A 16,287-nucleotide genomic window follows, 5' to 3' on the forward strand; every position below is an offset into this window, starting at 1 on the left:
AATTCATGATCTAGATACTTTCACTAATACAGACAAGACAAGTTGGGGGACAAAAGGGAGAGGCAAATGGCTCAGATTACTCAAACCTAAACCTAAGCAAGGACCTTGTTAATTGTCCACTCATCTGTAAAGAATTACGGCTTCAGCCAGTTCTACTACAAGCGATTATTTTTTATGAACACATGAAATCGCTTATTAATTCTAAAGCTAGAAAATTTGGGGTTGCCATGGATGAAGGTATGTTTTGTTTGGTGGTGGTTGGGCGGGGGTAGTAGCAATTTTGTTTTTAACACCTATAGCCTCTTGTGTTGAAATTGTTGCCTTACACCAGGATGCTATGACAAATAGAGTCGCAAACTGTAACTGATGGTGAGTATAAAGCCAAGACCACATCTGACCAGCAGCAGTGAATCTCTGGCTTGTAGAGGGACATTGGCAACTACCAACACCTGGGAGCAGCAGACTTCTAGAGTTCTACTCTCTAGGGCTCAGGATCTAAATAACCAAAATGTTCATGTTACACAGAAAAGAAGTAGGCTGACCTCTACACTATGCTGACCAAGAAGCCAAAATAATGGTCAATCTGCTTTCTTAAAAAGAACCAAAATTGTTCAGTTGCATTACTAGCATGGGTATGCTTTGGCATCCAACCAGGTTATCACGGGACTCGTGATCTGAGGACAAGGATCCTTACTAATATGAATGACCAGTCTGGGATGCCAGACACAGCTTTGATCCCCAGGTTCTATTCCTAGCTCTATTTACTACAATTCATGTCTTTGGGTTTCATCATCCTCTTCTGACAAAATGAGGACCAGAGTAAAACTATGAGAAAATACTCAAGCCCTTGTGATTAGAGCTCTCTGTTGGGTCAGGTGACCTCATTCTTAAACTCTATTTGATGAGAAGCCATTAGATAGGATTTTTAGCCTCATTCCCTCTCAGGTCAGCTATCCTGTCTCTTAGCTAGCCAGTGGAATGGAATCCACAACCTCAAAATCAGGCCTCTCCACAATTCAGAGCATTGCAAATTTCTGGATGATGCTTTTAGAGCAATAGCTGGATGACCCCTGGAAACAGAAGAAATTTCCTGGCTACATAAAGTGCAGAACAAAATTCCTTCAAAAAACCCAACTATACAGGGGCCGTAGGTAGGGCTCCTACACTAAATCATCTCAACACCAAAGAATTGAAAAGAGGCGGCAGAGCCAATACACCAACACACGTGAACAGCTCTTACATATAAAGCACTACTCTGTAGCCCCTCCTTAAAACCTTCTCTTCTTCTTGTACTCCCTATTTCAATGAAACACCACCATCCTCCCACTAGCCCAAGGCTAAAACCCAAGAGTCAACCTTGAGTTCTGCAAATCTATGACTGTCCCCTTCCCATTAAATCATGAAGCTTTGTCTGGCCTATCCCTGTAAGTTCTCTTGACTCCATTTACTCTGGCCCATCACTGTTACCATCCAACTGAGACCACAGTTGTTTGACTCTTGGCTTAAAAAGCAACCAACCGGTCTCCCTCTCCTTGGTCACGTTCCTCTCTATTAGATTTACCACACAATAGTAGAGTGATCCTTCTGAAGCACAAATCTTATGAGGTTTGCCTCAACAGACTTCCCATTAGTCTTAGGATAAAGAGCCGTTTACCTTTACACATTCAGGGTTGCCTAGTCCAGACCAAAGTTTGCCAAAATGTGGTTCCTGAACCATCCAGAGCATCGCAATTTAGGATGTTTATTGGAAAGGCAGCTTCTTAGGCCCTATTCAGAACTACTAAATTTGAGTCTTGGGAGGGGAGGTGGGTGGAGAGGCCTTGGACTCTGCATTTCTAAATACGCACCTCAGATAATTTTTACACTAAAATTTGGGGGGAAAAAACTGCCAGAGATTTAGAAAAATTAATTTCAACTTCAAATCCACCTGTCTAATCTTGAACAAATCCAGAAAACTTCTTTAGGCTTCTGTTCACTCAGCTTTCATAGGGAAACAACACTAACAACCTAAGGTGACTGTAAGGACAAATATTAATACAAGAACTTTCTTAGCTAGAAAATGCTATATGAGAGGTAGCTAATAACAATGTTGTTCTAGTTAACAGAAATATTGAATTTTGTAGTAATCCTAGACTTTTCTATCCTGAGACTGGAACCAGTGGAAACTCCTATGTGTAGACTGTTTTCAAGTTAAAGTAATTACATGTAAAATAGATACCCAAGATTATAAAACAGTATCAAACAAAAAAACCTGGAAATGAAAGTACAATGCACCCCTGAGAACTTGTTGATGATCGCATCTGGCAATTAATGGGTAGGGGTCAGGAATGCTAGATGTTTAGCAATGCATGACTGGGCACTGCCATTCAGATGCATGGTAACTTCTAGGAACAGAAAATAGCTGTCTATAGCCTTAGACCTGGAGAAAGTGCAACAGAGTGGGAACGGCATCGTATTCTTGAATTTGTCACACACCTGTCATCTGACTGCAGAAGCTAAGCTCTAGAACAGCTGCTCTTTACCACCCTTTTGGGATACTTCTTTGGAAACATAATGAAAGCTATGGGCCATTTCCCTGGAAAATTACTGGTAAATGCAAAATTTTACCATAGAGTAGGTTTATTCTTTTGCATACAATATGTGATAATGATAATCACCTTTTAGGTTATTGGGAGGATGCTATTATCAGAAATAATATTTAAAAGCACGTTGTAAATTATAAACATTATACGGATATTAGTTATTGTAACTTTTTTGAAAGTGCCTCAGTACTGACTACACAATAATTTGGTAGAAAAGTTTTAGAAACCTTTCATTCTGTGCCCCCAAGTGCCTACGACAGTCACCCAATAAAAAAATTGGCAAAGCAGGCTGGGCACGGTGGCTCATGCCTGTAATCCCAGCACTTTGAGAGGCCAAGGCGGGTGGATCACTTGAGCCCTGGCATTCAAAGTTGTAGCGAGCGCTAATGCACCACTGCACTCTAGCCTGGGTAACAGAGTGAGACCCTGTCTCAAAAAACAAAAAAAAGAAAGAAAAGAAAAAGGAAAAAAAAATTTGGCAAAGGATGTGAATACCTGCCATTAGGGTTTATGCCACAAACCTTTAAGGGTTTTTGCTACAAAACAACAAACTCATAGCACAAACATTTTATACTTACTTATAGTTGCTCCTTTTGCACTGTCAGGTGGATATACCCAGATACAAGTCCTAGATTTTTACATTATGAGTGACTCAAGATTATACTCTCTGCACCTTTCAAACCTTTGCAAAATCCTATTGACAAACCCGACATGCTCAGCAAATACTTGCTGAATTGGATGGTTTGCCCGACATGAGTAATCATCATGACACACAAAAAATACCGAGTTTTAGGTTAATACTATTTATTTATTTATTTTTTTGAGACGGGGTCTTGCTCTGTCGCTCAGGCTGGAATGCAGTGGCCTGATCTCGGCTCACTGCAACCTCTGCCTCCTGGGTTCAGCGATTCTCCTGCCTCAGCCTCCCGAGTAGCTGGGATTACAGGTGCACGCCACTATGTCCAGCTAATTTTTTTGTATTTTTGGTAGAGACGGAGTTTCACCATGTTGGCCAGGATGGTCTCGAACTCCTGACCTCGTGATCCACCCGCCTCGGCCTCCCAAAGTACTGGGATTACAGGCGTGAGCCACCATGCCCAGCCCATTAATACTATTTATCAACTACAGTTCCATCAGATTAGAATAGAAAAATTTCTCCAAATTATTTTCTAAAATACAAAGAATATTAAAATCTATTTTAAAACTAGCGGCTATAAAATTAGAGGCTTTGCTCTAGGAGCTGGGGGTAGACGTGGAGAGGTTTACAGAATATTTTAAAATACACATACCTACCCACATATAAAACTGTATTCACATTCACACATACCATCATTCATGAAGTTATATGGAGATGAAGTTAACTGGGCATTAAAAAATAGCAGCAACAGATGTAACAGTATAAATAATGGGGTAAGAGAAATGTGACCCCACTCCCTGCTGAAATCTTTCCATTCCAATGAGGAAGAAGACTACAGGAAGGAGGCTTTGTATCCCTGCCACTTGCTTCAATGTTACTAGATGCAAAGTTCAAATCAGTCAAGTTTAGCTCAAATAATATCGAATTGATTTACCACTTGCAAAGTACAAATCAGTCAAGTTTAGCTCAAATAATATCAAATTGATTCACCACTTTATGATTTTTACAACCAAAGCACAGAAAAGGACATAGCAACTCACCATGTAAGCAATGCCCAGGACTGCCAACACCTTAGTGGGTGGGGACCTGTCCAGACTCTACACAGATAAACACATGACCCAAGTAAGATCCTCACAGCCACATGGTGGTTTCTAAGAAGCTCACACTTGCTTAGATATAGTAAAACATTTATTAAGTGACAAAAAAAAAAAAAAAAGGAACTGCAGAGAACTGCACTGCCCCACCAATCACACACATGTATACACATACATAATAAGCACAGGTAATGTGCTGGCCGGAACCAACCTGAGCTATCTTCTAGGGACCCTCAGTGGAATAGAGGAGTGCTGTCTCTACATGCCATACAAGTTCCCTGAAATCACAAGCACTTTTTGGCTGTCCCTACGGCTGCTCCCTTTCCTCATCATGTGACAGGTAGCAGCATGCACAGTGGCAGCTTGTTCACATTTCAAGCAACCAAGCATCTGCCTTCACAGCCTTGGCATCAGCCAGGGAGCTGGTGCCTATTTCTGAGTCCTGCCCAAGAACAGAAAGGCGGATACCTGCCTGACAAAGCAAGAGCCTGAAACACAGCAGATTAAATTCACTAATATCTTTAAGAAGTTACCTGTATCCAGAAAGAGCCCAAAGGAAGCAAACAAAGCATCTGAAGTAGAGGTCTGAAGCTCTACCTACATTCAGAAAAGAGTTCAAATGAAGCAAACAAAACATGAAATGGAAGGAAGGAAGAAACCCAATGGTAGACATTAAAACTGGCATTCAGGTAAAGCCTATCATGGTCCATCCATTAATTCCTATAAGTCCGGATCTGGAGTAGGACACAAAAGCAAGGCCCTGACTGAGATCATTTACCACTATAACCATTGTAATCTAGTAAAAGTTCAGTACTTCTATTCTGGCTACAGAGGCAAAATCATCCCACGTAGGACACTGTGGGATGTTTCCATTTACCATTATAGAATGAAGTCAAATTTAAGTGAATGCCTTACAAATTGTTTGGAAACATAACCATAGTCCCTGAGTTATTTAATCCTGGACTCTGGCTTCCCCATATCTGGAGGAAGGCCTAGAGGCTGCTGTGAGCAGTTGAAAATCTACTCAATTCAGTATAATTGACACTTGCTTAGAGGAGGAAGCACGATCATCCTTACTACTGCTAACATCCCATTAAAACTAAAAGTTAATTAGGCTGTGTTCCATAAAGTCAATTTGAGGCATTTGTCTCAATAACATTATTGTAATTATTCCTCATCAAAATGAATACCGCCTCCTACAGCACAACAATGTTCTGTGGAAACAGCAGCAAAAATCCGGCAACTCACATTACATTCTCCATCTGAGTTACGGAAGTAGGTTTATGTTTACAGAGAACTGAAAACAGGGATTCACAGACATTAACGCTTTGTTTTTAAAAAATACAAAGGCAGGTTTAGGGCATCTTGTTTATGTTTCCAAAGGCCTGGAAAATAAAAGCAAACTAGACAGCAGGACAAATTATATGAATCATAATAATACCACGAAAATTCAAAAAGAGAAGTACCTATTGAAGTTAACCTATCACAAATGCTAGTTGCTAAGAATGGACACCACAAAATCTTTACCAAGTGAGCACCACAACCCGTGCACCCTCCACCTCTACCCAGAACAGGATTCCAACCACTCCCCAGAGGGCTCTGGCAAGGTCTGGAACACACGAAAAAGCCAGGGGCACCAGGATACCCACTAAGGACATTTCTAGTAACAAAGAATTGAAAATTTTCCTCAAGACCCAAAATGTAAACATACCAAATGAGTCCCCTTACATGAGTCTTTTTAAACATATTTAATAAAGTATAAATAAAATGTAACTGTTAGAAACAAAGCAAATGCATAAACATCTATATAGCCTATAGATATTGACCTCTAGTGACTACATGATAATGTTGTATTTAAAGTATTTTTAAATAATGCTGCTGAAGGAAAACTAAGTTATAATCATATTTTGTGAATACTCTTCTCCTTGCATCATCAGTGGCCCAATGATATGATCATATGGGTGGGGGAAGGGGGTCACGAGAGAAGGGCAGCAGGGACTGGGTTAGGGAAAGTGCACCCCAGAAATGTAGACAACTGCTACAGCGGTTAACCCACATAAGAAAGCACGCAAGTGCCCTTAGCATACTGGTTCTCCATGAGGGCCACCCAAGAAGCTTTAAATAGCCCTCAAATACCCAGGCTTCCCCCCTGCCCCCATTAAATCTAATCTCTAGAGGTGGGACTGAGGCAACATTAGTTTTTAAAGCTTCCAGGTGATTCCAACATGCAGCCAAGTTTGAGACTAGTGTCTTATCTATAAAAGGTGTCAGATGAAATGATTCTGAAGCTGAAGACAAATCTGTCCATTTCCAGGGGAAAACAAAATATTGGTAAGTAGTAACACAGCGAGTCACAAGCCAAAATTTTAAGTTGTAATTTTGCCCCTCCTGATCTAAGTGACCTTGAGGAAATCACTTGATTTCCCGGGGCCTCAATGTGCATTCCTTCTAAACATGGAGGAGTTCTACATAAATCTGTGGAAATCCCATTTAATTCTATGATTTCAACATATTAATAAAGAAATACTTCTCAATGGGACAGTTTTGCCAGGCTAAACTGTAGTAAGTATGTAGTAAGTAAATCACAGTATGTAGTAAGTAAATCACAGTTCAAGACTCCAATCAGGACTTTCACACACAATTTGATTCCAGGTTTACTTATTTACCCTTTTAACTTTTTTTTTTTTTTTTTTTTGAGACGGAGTCTCGCTCTTTCACCCAGGCCGGACTGCAGTGGTGCGATCTCAGCTCACTGCAAGCTCCACCTCCCAAGTTCACACCATTCTCCTTCCTCAGCCTCCCAAGTAGCTGGGACCACAGGCGCCTGCCACCACGCCTGGCTAATTTTTTGTATTTTTAGTAGAGATGGGGTTTCACCATGTTGGCCAGGATGGTCTCGATCTCCTGACCTCGTCATCTGCCCACCTCGGCCTCCCAAAGTGCTAGGATTATAGGTGTGAGCCACTGCGCCCGGCCATACCTTTGTAACTTTTTAAGAGCTAGACCCACCAATAAAAACTGAGTAAATTCCGCATATGTCAGGTGTCTTTTTCTTTCTTTTCCAAAATGTAGTTGCACAAATTCTGAATCCCAGTTAAATGGAATATGTTGATGAATTGTGGTCTGTCCAAAAACTTGCTTAACATCCTCTGAAAAGAGAAAAGACAGGTTGATTAAAACAAAGTAAATGAAGTTCTTTCTGATAAAATCTGTTATTGAATGGATATCACTTTTTCTTATAAAAAAAGTAATTCAATTTTAAATAGCCATACAGATTACAAACTATGGCAGAAATAAAAGAATCCTCAAGGAATCAGTTAAGAAATCAAGGTCAAGAATCCCACCAAATAAAATAAAGGGAGGGGAAATCAAGAAGTCTCTCACACACACACAACCTAAAGGCTGTAGGAAACCCAAGTAGAAAGCTAAAACTATTATCATCTCATTTGTTTTTGTTTCAATAAATAATGATTATTTTCTAGGTACAGAGGACAGAATTCAATCTTAGTGGCAGGAAAACACATACATACACACACACACACACACACACACACACAAGATACAAGCGTTACATATAGCCTTTAACAAGTTATTTAAAAGTTTTTGGAAGATTTAGAAATCCGTTAGGAAAAAATTTGACACACATATTTAACACCCCTAAGGCTGTTTCTGTGTTTGAAAAAGTCCAACACTTTATCGAGCTGCACGTGAAGACAAAGAAAATGAGGAGAAAAGCCAGCAGCAGCCCAAGTCTTTGATTTTCTACTGCACTCTTTTGGCTTGACCCAAGAGTTCTCAAATTGTTCAAATAATCCCATTTAAGATGGGCCACTGAATGTGCTGGTCCTGGCTTAGGATCTCTTTTTAGCCTCTACAGAAAAACTGTAAGAGGACTGACAGAGAAAAAACAAACAAGAAAAAAACATGAAAAACCTTACTTTTCTAAAGCTTCTATTTTTATTTTTAGCCTCCTCCTCTTGATAAAAGTATGTGTTTGGAGAATGGAGGAAATACAAATTATTAGCATATTAATAATTTTTCCTGGCTTTCACATCTTTAAATATATCTACCAAACCTGCTCATTTCTATGAGCAAACTGTGCTTGATACCTTTTTTCTCTTTTGCTTCTATTTAAAACAAAAAAAGAAGAAGAAAGTTATTTAGTCCTCTGAAAAGTGCCAAAACCTTTGGCATATGTGTCTATGGTTTCCCCTCAAATTTCCTGCTCCCACCCCCATTATACCCACAGTTTTTATTCCATGTTTTTAAAGTTTCCAGAAATTTTTAAAGCCTTGTCATGAAGAAACAGTAGTGCCACCATTAGCATAAGGTTAGGTGTGTATTTGCACAGAGAAGGCAGTAAAAAATCAAGATTATGCTGGGCATAAATTTTATAAAACGTGGCAGAAATCCTCAGACTGGCCCTGATGAGGACAATAAAAGTTTTAAAGTACAATACTGAATTTATTCTGTCTTCTTTACTTTTAGGGAAAAAAGAGATAAGATATAAGGAAAATGAAGTGAATCCAGAATTAGGATTTAAAGGAAAAACAAACAAACAAAAAAGATTCTCAGTGAGTCTGACCAGGGGTCAATAAAAGGAATTAAGTAGAAGATTTCTGAGAAGAAATCACCAAACTGAAATTCAAATGACTTGGATTCAAATTCTACTAACAGCAGCTAAAATTTCTTGGGCACTCACCATGTGCCAGATATTGTTCTAATGGCTGTAAGTCCCTTAATATCTTAAAACATGACTTTCTTCAGTGCAAAACATATTAACTGAGATAATCTGTGACTCCTTTCCAGGTGTAAGTGTCTGTATCTCTGTAGGAAGCAGGCCCAATAAAGTTTTAATAAAGGCTCCCATAACCTTCTAATCTAGATGAATAAATTATCTAACGAAAATAATGCTCAAATGATAAAGACGTGACCGAAAGAAAAAAAATTCACACTGTAAATAAAATTTTATACTAGAATAAAATTTTAGAGAAATAATATGCAAGAAAAAATGGTTTTCTCGTTTATCCTCAGTTAACTTAAAGATTCCTTTCTGCCAAGCATTCCAGTGAAATAAAGTTTTAACATAATAATCATAGGATAATTGTCAAAAATAAGATTTTTCCCCTTGTTGATCTCTCCTTCCATCTCTGTTTCCCATAGAAAGTAACAGAAGGTTTTTACTAAATAGTTGGTATATAAAGCTAAGGCACTTATTATCCATTTTTATATTTATATGGTCTAAAATTATAAATATACATGAAAGTAGGTTTAAGTTTTTCTAAAATTAGTGAATGCATGTAAAATGTGTCTCACCATAAACAACAATCTTATTTATCTGTAATTAAAGTAACTACCATTTACTTCTTACTAGAGCTCACATTTGAATCCGAAACTCTAAATGCTATGGTTTTTTGGACTACACCATAGACTGTGTGTGTGCCTCTATGAAATGCCTGGCTGATGTACTGAAATCTCCTCTGCAGGATAGAGCTATACATTATCCCTAAGATATCTCTCAGATCTAAAATCTGACACTCCTATAGGCCTGTACTACCAATAATGATTTGTTTGAAAAAAGATCTCTCTATAAATCTTCTAGAGTATACTATACTAGATGTGTATAAAAGATCTCTATATGATGTAATATAAATCATTACATAGTATGCATATGTATGCACATATTAATGTGTTTGTGCATATTTATTGCACGTCTTTTATTTCCTAATTGATTATTAGCCCCTTCACAGCAAAGACCCCATTCTTCGCATCTGATTCTACCACTATGGCTGGCACAGTGGTAGGCAGAGAGCAACTGCTCACTAAGTAGTTGCTGAATTTAAATGAGCCAGAAAAGGTTTATAATAGATAATGCAACAGGTTAAGGACAGCGGTATTAACCCTTTGGGACACTACAGTTTCCCTTGCTGAGAAACTATTCAACAGTCATTTCTCACCACTTCAGTGCACTGCATACAAATCATCAGTCAACATCGTTTATCAAAATCCCCAGGCCTGGTCCTAAACTGATTTAAACGTGTTGAGGGGCTGAAAAAACTGCATTTTAGCCAGCACTCCAGGTTTTCCTGATGCAAGGGTCCAGGACCTCATTCTGAAAGCATTATCAGGGAGTATGGAAGGGTTAGATTCACTCCTAATTTTTAACTTCTCATTGAAATGGATAAAAATTTAAAAGGAAGGAGGTAGAGAAGACTCTCCAGACCAAGCAGTGTAATGCAGGAATGTGTAAACACAGATCATGTGTAGACCTAGGTCATTTAGGGCTCCCATGCTGCACAACTCCAGTGGATGGCATGCACTTCATGGTCCATGTGACTGGTGCCTCCTGGAGTTGGGCAGTGTATCAACCACATGACCCTGAGGATGTAGGCCCATTATTAGCTTTGTGGCTGTTCCAATATACTGGCTATTGTAGGAATGTCAGGGCTTAGCTAGCTAGCTAGCAACCTTCTAAGTAGCACAGCTTGGGAGCACTGTACTAGGTCCTGTGGGAAGAGGAAGGGTAGTAAAAGGTATGAGGCTACATCCAAGTCTAATACTTGAGAAATAATTCAACAGCAGATTCAAACAGTACATTGTATCAGCACTAAACCACAGGGTGGCCTCATAGTAAGGAAATGGAGATTTAAGGAGAGAAGTAAGAGAGAAAAGCTTATTGGAGCAGATAAACCATGATCTGGGCCCTGAAAGGTGTCAAGGATTTACTAAGAGGGACCTTTGAGGGAGCTTTTCAATGGCGATCAATGGCATGAAGAAAGGTTCATTTCTTTTGAAGTGAATCAAAGGTCCAGTTACAGTGCTTTGGACCAAAGCCACCTGGGATCACTGAGACATGATAGATCCTGCTCCAGGTAGCCACAGACATTGGCATCACCTGCCAGCAGCAAACATTATTTTAAAGCCCCCGGGGCATGATGCTATGTTTATGGTGAAGAAAAGTTTGCTATGGAAAGAACAGTTGGCCATGGGACTCTGCAGGGAAAAAAAGGCCTGAAGTTGTTTACCACTTGGCATAATTTCTACAAAATTTACTTTTTACTCTCTCGACCTACCTAGCAGGATTATGTACTCAAATATCATAAGATTGACAAGCCATTCTAATTGGAGAAGCCAAATGATACGCAAAAGATTAAAGGAAACCTACCAATATTTCTATTCATCTCACGACTAATAAAGTCTTTTAAAACAAAATATTAAATCTTGTTCCTCTGGAAAACTCACACATTTTCTCCAAAAATATTTTATAGACTCATAAGTTTCTGAATATTTCATTCTGCTCTAATGAATCATCCTAGGGCATTCATTTTCTGAAATGTTTGGTCTCTACGTTTTCCTGCAGGCTCATGAATAGAAACATCTATAAACTCAATCATCACTATGGGTTCCTTGCATTTCTCCCTCACTCTGGGAGACATTATAATACCATGTCAGGTTAATATTCTTTTCTCCTTTTAGGAGGCACAAATAACTTTCTCACTTAACATTTGATTGTTTAAGATTCCTCTATGTCTTGTAAGGCTCTGAGAGGTAAGAGGAACAAGTCCCAGCTCTCATTTTATAGCTGAAAAATCAGAAATGAAAATCCAAAGCGATTTTCAAGCCCAGTTCTACTCTATACTCTGGCTCCCACATGGGCAATTCCATGAGCTTTACTATGAAAGACTCCAGGAGTCAAACTTAGAGTTGCCCTCTCACCAAACCCGTACCATTCCCTGACCATTCCAAACCTAACTTGCAGTCCTGGAGAGGAAAGAAGAAACCCAAAATGTTTTAGCTTTTTTGGTTGCTTACTTGGTTCAGAATAACTCGTAACTCAGTCGTGGAAGACTTTCAGGTAAGAACCACCTGCTAGATCTATCTCAAACGTAAAAATAATTAGAATTAGGTCTCTTCTGGTCTAAAATACAAGCCTTAAACTCTTTTCCCCATGTTGAGGTCATATAGGCAAAGAAACAAAACTAATTAGCATTAAAATGTGCATGTAGCACTAGTATATATTTTGGATACATAAAGTCATATTTTTCTTAGTTCAGCCACTCCTCCTAAAAGTAAAGCCAAATTAGAATGCTTATTTTTTAAAGTAAAGTATAATTGTTGTTATTTCAATCTGTGCCAAACAAGCTATGTTTGGAAGGCCTGTAGTTCCCATAATATCACCAAATAATAGTGATATTATTTAAAGTAAGACCTCACCAAATAAGCTCAAGGTTCCTTTTATTTGTGGAACTTTGCTTTCTCCACAAAAGTTTCCATCTTAAAAGTCTGCCGCATTTGTTTATATCATGAGAAGACAATTACAAAGTGGCAGTTGTTTCTTTCCTAAAGATAACCTCAAAAAGTCAACCTATTTCTCCCAAGTTAGTAAGTTTCCCAGGCTACAGGGTATGGTTATAGTGAAAAGAGTTGAGACCTTTAAAAGTTGGGTCACAGATCTTATATACAGAAAAGTCCTAAGAAATCACTAAAAAATTATTAGAACTAATAAATAAGTCTAGCAAGGTTGGAAGACAGAAAAATCAATATACAAATATCAACTGTATTGCTATATATTTGAAATAAGCAATCCAAAAATGAAATTTAAAAAACAACTCGGTCAGGCACAGTGGCCCACGCCTGTAATCCCAGCATTTGGGAGGCCCAGGCAGGCGGATCATTTCAGGTCAGGAGTTCAAGACCAGGCTGGCCAACAGGGTGAAACCCCATCTCTACTAAAAATACAAAAATTAGCCAGGCATGGTGGTGGGCACCTGTAATCCCAGCTACTCAGGAGGCTGAGGCAGGAGAATGGCGTGAACCCGGGAGGCGGAGCTTGCAGTGAGTGGAGTGCCACTGCACTCCAGCCTGGGTGACAGGGCGAGACTCCATTGCAAAAAAATTAATTAATTAATTAATTTAAAAAAACCTCAATTTACAGTAGCCTCAAAAACAATAAAATACTTAGAAATAAATTTAACAAAATAAGTGCAAAACTGATTCTCTAAACACTACAAAACAGCATTGAAAGAAACTAAAGAAAATCTAAATAAATAGAAACACATCCCATGTTCACGGATTAAAAGACTTGATATTGTTAAGATGGCAAAACTCTCCAAAGTTAATTTTAAAATGGCAATACTCCCTAAAATGATCTACAGATTCAATGTAATCCCTATCAAAATCCTGGTTGGCTTGTTTGCAAAAATTGGCAAACTGATCCAACAATCCATTATGAAAATTCAAGCAATTCAGAAGAGCCAAAACAATCTTGAAAAAGAAGAACAGATGGAGTCTTGCTCTGTTGCCCAGGCTGGAGTACAGTGGCATGATCTCGGCTCACTGCAACCTCTGCCTCCCAGGTTCAAGCGATTCTCCTGCCTCAGCCTCCTGAGTACCTGGGATTACAGGCGCTTTGATACACCCAGCTAATTTTTGTATTTTTAGTGGAGACAGGGTTTCACCATGTTGGTCAGGCTGGTCTCGAACTCCTGACCTCGTGATCCACCCACCTTGGCCTCCCAAAGTGCTGGGATTATAGGCGTGATCCACCACGCCTGGCACGAATTTGGATTTCAAGCTTACTACAAAGCTAGAGTAATCAAGACTATGTAGTACTGGTATAAGATAGACACAGAGAACATCAGAATGAAATTGAGAGTAAAAAAATTAACCCTCACATTTATAGTCAATTGATTTCCAACAAAGGTAACAGACAATAAGAAAAAACTGGTGCAGGGACAATATCCATATGCAAAATAATGAAGTTGGGCTCCTATCTCACCCTATATACAAAAATTAACTCATAATGGATCAAAGACCTAACTACAAGACTTAAAACCGTGAATAGTTTTAGAAGAAAATATAGGCATATTTTCAAGAAAATTTTAGAAAAAAATATAGACATAATTTTTGTGATGTTGGATTAGGAAATGGTTTAATTGACACCAAAACTACAAGCAACAGAAAAAAAAATAAATTATACTTCATCAAAATTTAAAACTTTATACTCCAAGGATACCATTAAGAAAGTATTAAAATGGCCAGGCACGGTGGCTCACGCCTGTAATCCCAGCACTTTGGGAGGCCGGGACGGGCGGATCACCTGAGGTCAGGAGTTTGATACCAGCCTGGGCAACATGGCAAAACCCCATCTCTACTAAAAATACAAAAATTATCCAGGCATGGTGGCACGTGCCTGTAATCCCAGCTACTCAGGAGGCTGAGGCAGGAAGAATTGCTTGAACCCCTGAGGCGGAGGTTGCAGTGAGCCGAGATCATGTCATTCCATTCCAGCCTGGGCGACAGAGAGAGACTGACTCAAAAGAAAAAAAGAAAAGAAAAAAAGAAAGTGTTAAAACACAATGAGATACGATCTCACACCACTCAGAATGGTTATTAAAAAGTCAAAAAACAACAGATGCCGGTGAGGTTGCAGAGAAAAAGGAACACTTATGTACTGTTGGTGGGAGTGTAAATTAGTTTAACCACTGTGGAATACAGTGTGGCAATTCCTCAAAGACCTAAAAACAGAAATACCATTCAACCCAGTAATCTCATTACTGGGTATATATCCAAAGGCATATACATCATTCTATTATAAAGACACATGCATGTGTACATTCATTGCAGCACTATTCACAATAGCAAAGAGGTGGAATCAACCTAAATGCCTATCAACGATAGAGTAGATAAAAAAAATGTGGTATATATACACCATGGAGTACTATGCAGCCATAAAAAAGAATGAGATCATGTCCCTTGCAGGAACGTCGACGGAGCTGGAGGCCATTATCATTAGCAAACTAATGCAGGAACAGAAAACCAAATACTGCATGCTCTCACTTTAAGTGGGAGCTAAATGGTGAGAACACACGGACACAGAGGAGAACAAGAGACACTGGGGCCTACCAGAGGGTAAAGGGTGGGAGGAGGGAGAGGATCAGGAAAAATAACTAATGGGTACTAGGCTTAATATCTGAGTGATGAAATAATTTGTATGACAAACCCCTATGACACAAGTTTACCTATATAATGAACCTGCACATGTACCCCTGAACTTAAAATAAAAAAGTTTAAAAACAAGAGAGAGAAAAAGAAAAGAAAAAGATAAAATAGCCTATAGACTAGGAGAAAAACTTTGCAAGTCACATATCTGATAAGGAACCCTAGTATACACACAGAACTCTCACAATACAATAAAAGGACAAATAATCCTATTTAAAAATGGGCAAAGGATCTGAATAGACATTTCTCCAGAGACAGCATAAAATTGCCAAGAGGCACATGAAAAGATGTTAGACATCATTAGCCATCAGGGAGATGAAAATCAAAACCATGATGAGATAACCACTTCACCCTGCTACAATGGTTATAATCAAAAAGAGATAGTAAGAAGTGTTGGTGAGGATGTGAAGGAACTGCAACCCTCAAACACTGCTGGTGGGAATATATTTAAGAAAATGGTGTGGCCACTTTGGAAAACAGTCTGGCAGTTCCTCAAAAAGTTCAACATAGAATTATAATATGACTCAGCAATTCCACTCTCAGGTATATACTCAAGAGAAATGAAAACATATGCCCATACAAACTCACATACATGAATGTTCGCAGCAACGTTATTCATAATAGCCAAGCACTGGGAACAGCTCTTATGCCTGTTAACTGGTTAATAAACAAAATGTGACCTATCTATATCTACACAGTGAAATATTATTTATCAATAAAAAGGAATAACACATGTGCTACATCATGGATGAGCCTTGGAAACATTATGCTAAGTAAAAGAAACCAATCATGAAAGCCCACATTTTATGATTCCATTTATATGAAATGTCTAGAATAGACAAATCCATATACACAAAAAGTAGATTAACAACTGCCAGGGGATGGAGGGACTGGATGGAAGGGAGTGGTGATTGCTAAGGTGCGGTGTGAGGTTTCTTGTTGGGGTGATGAAAACGTTCTACAATTGAATGTG

The 16,287-nt window shown here is 38.8% G+C and overlaps 1 protein-coding gene across 2 annotated transcripts in view; it reads right to left on the bottom strand.

Moving 5' to 3' along the window:
• The window catches only part of SLC25A13 (solute carrier family 25 member 13), a 201,450-nt gene that overhangs the window by 80,823 nt on the left and 104,340 nt on the right, over window positions 1-16,287 (bottom strand). For both annotated transcript variants that reach the window (XM_003809698.3, XM_055114723.1), the window contains one exon: window positions 7,323-7,462. In XM_003809698.3, the coding sequence (XP_003809746.2) occupies window positions 7,323-7,462 (140 nt within the window). The remainder of the gene's footprint in view (window positions 1-7,322; window positions 7,463-16,287) is intronic.

The sequence above is a fragment of the Pan paniscus genome, chromosome 6, assembly GCF_029289425.2.
Source record: "Pan paniscus chromosome 6, NHGRI_mPanPan1-v2.0_pri, whole genome shotgun sequence".
NCBI lineage: Eukaryota > Metazoa > Chordata > Mammalia > Primates > Hominidae > Pan > Pan paniscus.